We start from the raw sequence: 8,480 nt of genomic DNA on the forward strand, positions 1-8,480 counted from the left end.
CAATATATTTATTGTGATAAAGAAAGGTTACCATTAGAGAATAATTTTGTTTCTATAAAAATGCTCTAAAAAATCAGTTAATTTTTCAAATATAAGTACTTTAAATTCATAATTGATTGGTAAGAGATCTATATATTATCTTAAAGAATCTTTTCATTATAAACACGTTAAAGATTTTATCTCATTATTTTCTAAAAAATATAATAATGTCATGTACACACTATACAAAAAAATCCATACCATCATTAATATGTATATAGCCACACGTATAAAAAGATATACATATTATATATTAAGCACAAACTCTCTTAACAATATATATGTATAATTTAAATGTTATTATCACAAAAATTATTTGTCATTAAATGCTATTCACTGCATTTAATTTATTTCGACAAATATATTTTATTCATCTTCTATTTCTTGAATTGATAAAAAATTCAGTTTTGCAGTTTACATTAATAAAAAAAAAAGACAAATCTTTTGATAAACTTTCTATTTATATCTCAAAGTAATCATGTATGTATTTGTTTAAACTGTAATAAATCTTTTCTAATATATATCTCCAATTGGAAAAGATCTAAATCTATTTGATAAGACACGTCTAAAAAAGTATCATTTATACATAAAACTTCTTTCGGGAATGATATCATCTTCATTCCGTGATGGAATCGAATAAGCTGAACATACAAAGAGGTGGCGGTTGAATACCTCAGCAGGTCAAGATGAGAAAAGAAAAAAGAATAGAAAGAGGGAGAGAGAGATCCATCTCTCGCTTCATTCGTTCTACATACTTCGTTCTATCGTTCCACTGTAATCCTGAATCGACGCAAATGACAGGTGGCGTCCGCGTCGCTCGATTGCGCGTCGCTTTCCGCCATCTTTAGATAGAATAAAACCATTATCGGGGTAACGCGTGTGGTTCCGTGGCTGACTGACAGTCGGCAGGTTCCGGGTTTGAGATTACGCATTTTGATTCTTATATATCTCTCAAAAAGTAAATAGCATCGAATTTTTAAGCTTAATAAAAGATTGAATGTGCTTAGTGATTAACCAGACTAAATTTCAAGGAAAAATTCAAGAAATAAGATCGCAAACAAATAGGAGATTTGCAAAATACATTGGAAATTGTGATACTGTGTTCCTGAATAGGACGGAATAAAGAAGAAAATTTTTGTCGGAGCTTAGAGCATTGGTGGGTCATTTCAGCGTGGTACTCTGTGTTCCTTAGCGTGAAAATCTAATAAAAAAAAGGTGAGTTTATTGCAGATCAAGTGCTAATCGAAGTGCCGACTTAGTGTTGTGTGCACCGAAAGAGATTTGTAAATAACCCGGGATAACGAAGTCCAAAGTGCACAAACTCTGATACGGTTTGGCATAACTGGTTGCATATAGTTTATCTATTATTTGTGTTATTATTATAGTTTATTATCATTATTCTTTTTTAAATTATATTCCCGGTAGCAGGGCATAAATGAACTAGATTTTCTAATCATCCATCTAATATACATCCATTCTGTAACTTTCTAATGTTGCCATCGTTGTAACACAACAATATTGCCGTTTAGAAGTAAAATAGGCATATATAAACGACTTAGAGCGGGGATTTTTATCTATCTAATTTGCAAAACGAATACTTTTATACATATATATACTTTGTTATACAAATTTTTTACATACTTTGTTATATATATTATTTTTTTACACAAACATCATATTTTCTACCATATTTAGCCAGTTATATTACATTAATTATGGATTACAGAAATATATAAAAATACGCACACACACAACACACACACACACACACACACACACGCACATAGTTTTCAATGGCGTCAACTTCTTGTCACGTGACCGATTTTAGTTCGTTCTTATCCGAGTCCGAGGGCAGGTGGCGCTGAAACTGCCTTCCACTTTCAATGTTGTTCTCAGAGACGCTTTTCTTCACGCATGCGCATTGAACGTGGCCGCATTGAAGTAGCAAATTCATAAGAGAAGGGGCGCTCCTAGACCTCTACTCCTAAAAATAATTTTAAAGTCAATGAAAGAAAATATGCATCGAGATATATGTTAGATAATTTCAAAATTCTCTTTATATTTGCAATATGTGTGGCTTTCTTGATTAAATTATATCAATAGTATTCAAAATATTAAGATTTTTGCGCGCGCTTATTCGCCGCAGGCATACATCCCTGACTTTCATTGCCATTATGCTGCACATGCGCGAGGAAGCTGAGAATAACACTGCCCACTTTTTCAAGAGAGAATTTGTGCACCTTGGACGAGCCGCGGAATCGTATCGCAGTACAGTAAGTCATTGCACGAATTGGAAATCCGCTCGGGAGCATGGCGCGTTGCGCGTGTCTATATTGAATGTATCTGCTTCTCTGATACATAGAGAGATATAATTTGTGCTAGATGCAAGAGTGGCATGTCAAAAGAATTATCGGTTCGAACTTGGAGTCGATCACTAGATACGAACATGCGCATCGGTATCGACTAATACTTTACGAGGTGCATTCTTTTCGTCTGACGAAATATTTGTCTTGACGTTTTTCGCTTCATATTCTATATATTTGTTAATCTTTTTTTTCCTCGCCGAGATGGTATCCTTTTCGGCCGCTTTCTCTCTTCCTCTCTTTTTCTTTCTCTTTCACACGCACACATCAATTGCCTTTCCCTTCGCCGCTATGCTGTTCTCTCCTTCTCTCACGATCTTGTCGATTGTCAGAAAGTGATGACACATTGCATTGACGTAGTCCTCGAATAGGCGCGTGCATCACCCTTTCTACATTCCATCGCGATTCCATATTTTGCGGCTACACCCGATGAGTGCAACGGCACGACGCATATTCGATCGCAGTCGGCAGCACCCACGAGTCTGAAGCTGTGTGACGCGAGAGCGAGAGCGTGAGCGCGATAGAGAGGGTAGAAGGAAAAATAGAGAGAGAGAGAGAGAGAGAGATTCTTCGATCGCGCCCACATTCCGCGCTGGAACATCTCTCCGGAACGGGATTCACTGACCCAGCATAGTGTCGCGCATCATGTCGCAGATTGTTACGAACGCTATCAACACGCGCAAGTAGATATTTGGCAAAGGTATACGAGTTTAAAGCGAATTTTAAGACATTTTTAATGCTCATAAAGATCTCAAATGACGCGTTAATATCGAAATCGACAAATCTACGCGATTCGGTTTCACCTCGACTGACGGGAGCGTTGCCTCGCGTTAGTCTTTCTTTGCATTCTTGCAAGCATTGTATAACTCAATGCAAATATCTACTCGAGCCTTGAAATCAATGGATTATATTATAAGACAGAGTGTTTAGAAATTTGTGGAGTTTTATTTTACTCATTGCAGACGCAGAGATAATTTTATTTCTCGGAGACATGAGTTATCCGATGTCGTCGAATCAATCTAGACCAAGTAAGTTAATCGTTTATATGATTTAATTTGTCGCATTAGATATGGAAATTTAAGTTATCTGTATGTTATACTCGTTTGAATTTCAGTGTCTCAAGGAAATTATCAAGGCCCAGGCGACTTGCCTATGGGGTCCGCAAAAGAACAGACCTTGATGTGGCAAGAAATATTAGTTTATATACATGGTATTTTTAATAATATATATTGTGTGATTCTTTTTGCAAGTATGTACCATTTATGTTATGTTTTTCAGTCATTCAATTTATGTTTCTTGTTATAGTTTTTTATACCATTACATGAAGAGATCCTCTTCAGATTTTTTTAATAATTAATAAAATTATAATAATTATTTCTACAAATTAGCATGTGTAAAATTTTTATTTGCAGCAACGTTCATCTGTCGCTAGTACTAACCAACAAACAGGTGCATGTGCTATAGATGGAGTTCGGATGGAAGAAGTAGTGGAAGGCTCAGTGGGAGCCCTTCACATTCTAGCAAGGGAGTCCCACAATAGGGCGATAATTCGCTCACAAAACGTGATTCCATGTTTCGTACAAGTATGTATCGTTATTTTTATAAAAGAATTTATATAACATTTCTTTTTCTAAGTACAGAATCAGATTCTTCTATTGAGTTGTCCCTCAATTCCCAATCTGTTTTAATATCACATACACAGAATGGAAATGTCGTGTTGTACTCTGTAATTTCTCTTTCACTCCTTTTTCCTACACATGATTATGTGGTCAAATGTGTAGCTAAAGAAGCGACTTTCAGTTAATCCAAAATAATAGGAGATCAAAAATAGCTAAAGAGAATAGAGGGTTCTGTATCTATCACCTTTCTTTCTTTCGAAAAATTTTAATACAGGTTTGTTTTCCATACAGTTATTATTTAATGAGATTGAAAACATTCAACGCGTGGCAGCCGGCGTGCTTTGCGAACTAGCAGCTGACAAGGAAGGTGCCGAGATAATAGAACAAGAGGGTGCTACTGCCCCACTGACGGAACTACTTCACTCTAGAAACGAAGGTGTTGCGACTTATGCAGCAGCAGTATTGTTTCGTATGAGCGAAGATAAGCCCCAAGAGTACAAAAAACGACTTTCCATGGAGCTGACGAATTCCTTATTCCGCGAAGACACAAACTTATGGAATAATACTGACTTCAGCGTGGCCCCAGATCTCCAGGTATCGTAGAAAACAAATACAGTAATGCACGTAAAATTATTCGTGCCGTGGCGAAATAGATTTACTTGCAAACACTATGTAACATAGCAAGCTTTAGTTTTATATATGTATATATAGAAGCAGATTTTGTCTTTTATAATTAGTTGTTTTTAAGTACTTGCCAGGACTTTGTCAGGTTTGTAATATGATATAAACAGAAATACATTTATATCATAGCATGGAAATGTTACACTTTAGATGGTTACATTGTGTTTGGTAAATTGTGCCACGTTATGATAATAGAGTTTTTTTATTGCTCAGAGACAAGCCCGTCTCTTTCTAATTATAACATTCAGGTATTTATATAAAAGATTTTCCCCTTGTAAGATAAATTTTGAACACACTGTTTTTAAATCATGTTTACAACATTATTATTTATGAATCAGAATTTGCACCATTAAGGCATAGTGCAGTACTCATTCATGTGCTATAATATTTAATTCTAACTATCCCTCAAATATTACACTGTAGACTTTTACTATTATATTTATGAAAATGGTAGATATATAATGTTTTAAGAGATTAATTTCATACAGTTTTACATTGCTTAACAAGTTATAAACCCGTTGTATGAACAGTTTTGAAATGTATGCTTCTCTGAAGCAAAAAAAGAAAAAAAAAGCTAACACATATTAATATTAGCTACATTTTAAATTTTTATGCTTAAGCTTTATAATACATTAATGTCCAAGATTTAACGTTATTTTTATATCAATATTTATATCAATATTTGCTCAAAAGTTGAAAAATTAAAGAAAAGAATGGTTGTGCCTAATGGAGCAATAGATCACGAAATGCACTTACAATTAGACACCTTAGAATCCTAATTCATAGTTTGCAAGATTATCATGTGCATGGGAATGCATTTTGTTCCTTCTGCAGATGTTTATTTAATAGTTTCCTTTTTTTTTCTTTTTTTGTACCATTATTATATTATTCATATAAGCTCTCTTAATCGTTATTATTACCATACGAGACTTGCCTACTATAGCGCATATCTGTCCGTATTTCGAGGTGTCATGACACGCCTTCTTTAGAAGATATGCTTTGTGTTGACCTAAGCTACCTAATCTTCAGGACATGCTTGGCCCTGATCAAGGCTATGATGGTATGTATGGCCAAGGACCTCCTAGTGTACATAGCAGCCATGGCGGTCGGGGTTATCAACCGCAAGGTAATTTATAAGTATTATTCATCTCGTTTATCGAATGTGCTGCTTCCGAATAATCGATTTATTACTCGATCGAAGGCAGACGGAATTTGAGATATGTACATATACTTGGGTCATTTATGTCAAAATCGGAATTTAATTTTTAGACAGGTAAAGAGACAAAATTATGACCAGTAAAGAACATTTATTTTTTAATGTAATCTCCATTTACATCACAGAATTTTTGGCATCGACGTACCAATGCCGGCAAAATAGAAAGATACTATAACACATCTCCCAGAAAACCAGAGAAAAACTGCAAGCGTTCAGATTTCCTGTTTGGTCCTTTGAAGGAACATTTGGGTGGTAGGCGCTTTCAGTCAGAAGATGAGCTTAAAACGTGTGTGTTACAATGGTTCAGACGTCAGGACAACTATTCTGCCGGTATTAACGCATTAGTACGTCGATGGCAAAAATGCTGTGATGTTAATGGGGATTACGTTGAAAAATAAATGTTCTTTACTGATTATAATCTTGTCTTCTTACCTGTCTAAAAATTGAATTCTAGTTTTGACGTGAACGACCCAAGTAAAAACAAGTCTCATTTTGTTTCCATAAAATGTGTTTATATATTGTTGCGCCTGCGAGTCGATTTCGATTGATTCGCAGTTTGTTCTCGTACTGTCGCTCACTCACAAGCACTCGTGTCGGATATAACAATGCTGTTTTAAAACAAACTTGCTATAATTTTAATAAAGAATTTAGAATATAGAATATAGAACTATAGAATATAGAATATAGGGAAATATTGTAATAATTGTAATTGTCGAAAATATACGTCCACATGGTATGACAGCAGTCGCGAGACTCGACAAGATGGTGACTCTTCTCAAGATGTCCGTACTTATTGATCCCCTTAGTAACGCGTTCGGAGATGATTCTCCGAAGACAGGTATAGCGGATATCAAATATAACCGCCAAATATAGCTTTTATGCAAGGACGAAACACAAGAAGCGCAACAATATATATAGATATAACTGTAATAATAATTCCATACGGCCGGCGTATAAAATAGCGAAATAATTTTGTATTTAATAATGCTATTTTATGAAGCAATTCTCTGTGTCTTGCATTAAAAAAAAACGCGGAGTTTATTAAATAGTTTACTATTTTCTTCAGTGTTACTTCTAATATAAAATGATGCATTTAATTGTATGTTATTTTAACAGCAGCTTAACCCACGGACTCTTAAATTAAAATACAGGCTATCAACAGTATCTCGCAGTAACAAAGGTCACTTTGTCTTTATGTATTGTTCTTGTTTTCATTATCTGGTTGTTTGACATCTTCAATAATCGATTTTGACTGCATGTTTAATGTTAACATTACAAATCATCTTTTCTCATTTGTAATTACAAATGCGTCATTTAATGTATGTGTAGAGTATTGTAATATTTTTTTAAGCATTTATATTTATACAGCGCTTATTTATTTATTTATTTACTTTGTTATTATTTTTCTTTTGCTGTAATATGCACTTTATGATGGCGGAGTCATATTTATTTATATTTATTTATTCTATATATATATTTATTTATTCCATGTGTATGTGTCTGACTATTAATAAGTAGCTTTGATTACTAAATAATTTTTGTCCTACAGCTTAGCATAAAGTAGATTTATGATAAAAAAATATGTCATATAAATCAATTAATAACCATCAAATATGATATATACATATATTAGTATTGTATAATTATATGAGAAATATAATCATAAATTAATTATATTTTAGTCATAAGAAGAGAAGATTCAATCATTTTTAGGACGCATAGCAAACTATATATATCTTGAACATTAAAAAAATTGCAAAGCACTTTCCAAGTGATTATGCTTCACTGATTAATAAAGTTCTGCACTTTGTGTGCAGCGTAATTTTTATCGATGTATGTAATATGAGTAGTAAATAATAGAATCTTTAAAAAACAAGATATTTTTTTTCATATAACAGGTTATGACCAGATACCAATAGACTCAATGCAAGGATTGGAGATAGGTGGTGGATCGACGTATGGTGCGATGGACACTATGGACGTGGCGCACGAGGGTGATTTGAGTTTCGATCGTTTGGAAGAGCTCCCTGCACCGCCGCAAGATAACAACCAGGTCGCGGCCTGGTATGATACCGATCTTTAAATCAAGACGATATAGAAATGTCAAGTACTGGAGAAAGAGAGAAAGAAAGAGAGAGAGAGAGAGTGAGATTCTATACGCGTTATTCGGACGCAGTCGCCTTCGGATCCACATCCACGTAGTCCACGTCCGTTTCGTCGAACGAAAAGTGAAACATTCGCTAATCCATATCCGTATCGCCTGTATGTAATCGCCTAATATGATCATTCACCCGAGTATATAAACATTATATCGATGTATTAGAATTAAGAAAAATTCATGTAGTTCGTACACATATGTATCATTTATTGTCCGTACAAATAAACTGAATGATTAAACAAAATGCGCTCCTTACTGTGTGATTATATAAGAATAAAGATCACACAATATGATAATAATCATATTTGATAACAATAATTACAATCCCTTGCGCGTGATGATTTTGGAAATTAAAAGAATTACTATTTCTTAAATGGTTTAAATTTAGATAATAATAATACATT

General features: G+C 34.1%; 1 protein-coding gene and 1 long non-coding RNA gene across 4 annotated transcripts; both read left to right on the top strand.

The window, feature by feature from the left end:
- The first annotated feature begins 862 nt into the window (after positions 1-862).
- Positions 863-3,605, top strand: LOC115242930. Of its 2 annotated transcripts, XR_003885137.1 has the most exons (4): positions 863-997; positions 1,071-1,254; positions 3,365-3,430; positions 3,517-3,605. It is a non-coding gene; the product is annotated as an uncharacterized LOC115242930 (long non-coding RNA). The 2 variants fall into 2 exon arrangements; XR_003885136.1 differs by having other exon boundaries at positions 868-1,254.
- A 190-nt stretch (positions 3,606-3,795) lies between these two features.
- On the top strand, positions 3,796-8,320 carry LOC115242928 (armadillo segment polarity protein-like). Of its 2 annotated transcripts, none has more exons than XM_029819554.1 (4): positions 3,796-3,985; positions 4,313-4,615; positions 5,717-5,828; positions 7,817-8,320. In XM_029819554.1, the coding sequence occupies exons 1-4, from the start codon at positions 3,878-3,880 to the stop codon at positions 7,999-8,001; spliced, it is 708 nt and encodes a 235-aa protein (XP_029675414.1). In that variant the 5' UTR covers positions 3,796-3,877; the 3' UTR covers positions 8,002-8,320. The 2 variants fall into 2 exon arrangements, with proteins under 2 accessions (XP_029675414.1, XP_029675415.1); XM_029819555.1 differs by having other exon boundaries at positions 5,732-5,828.
- Positions 8,321-8,480: the final 160 nt, after the last annotated feature.

Source organism: Formica exsecta, unplaced genomic scaffold (assembly GCF_003651465.1).
Source record: "Formica exsecta isolate Colony F162 unplaced genomic scaffold, ASM365146v1 scaffold66, whole genome shotgun sequence".
Taxonomy (NCBI): Eukaryota; Metazoa; Arthropoda; class Insecta; order Hymenoptera; family Formicidae; genus Formica; species Formica exsecta.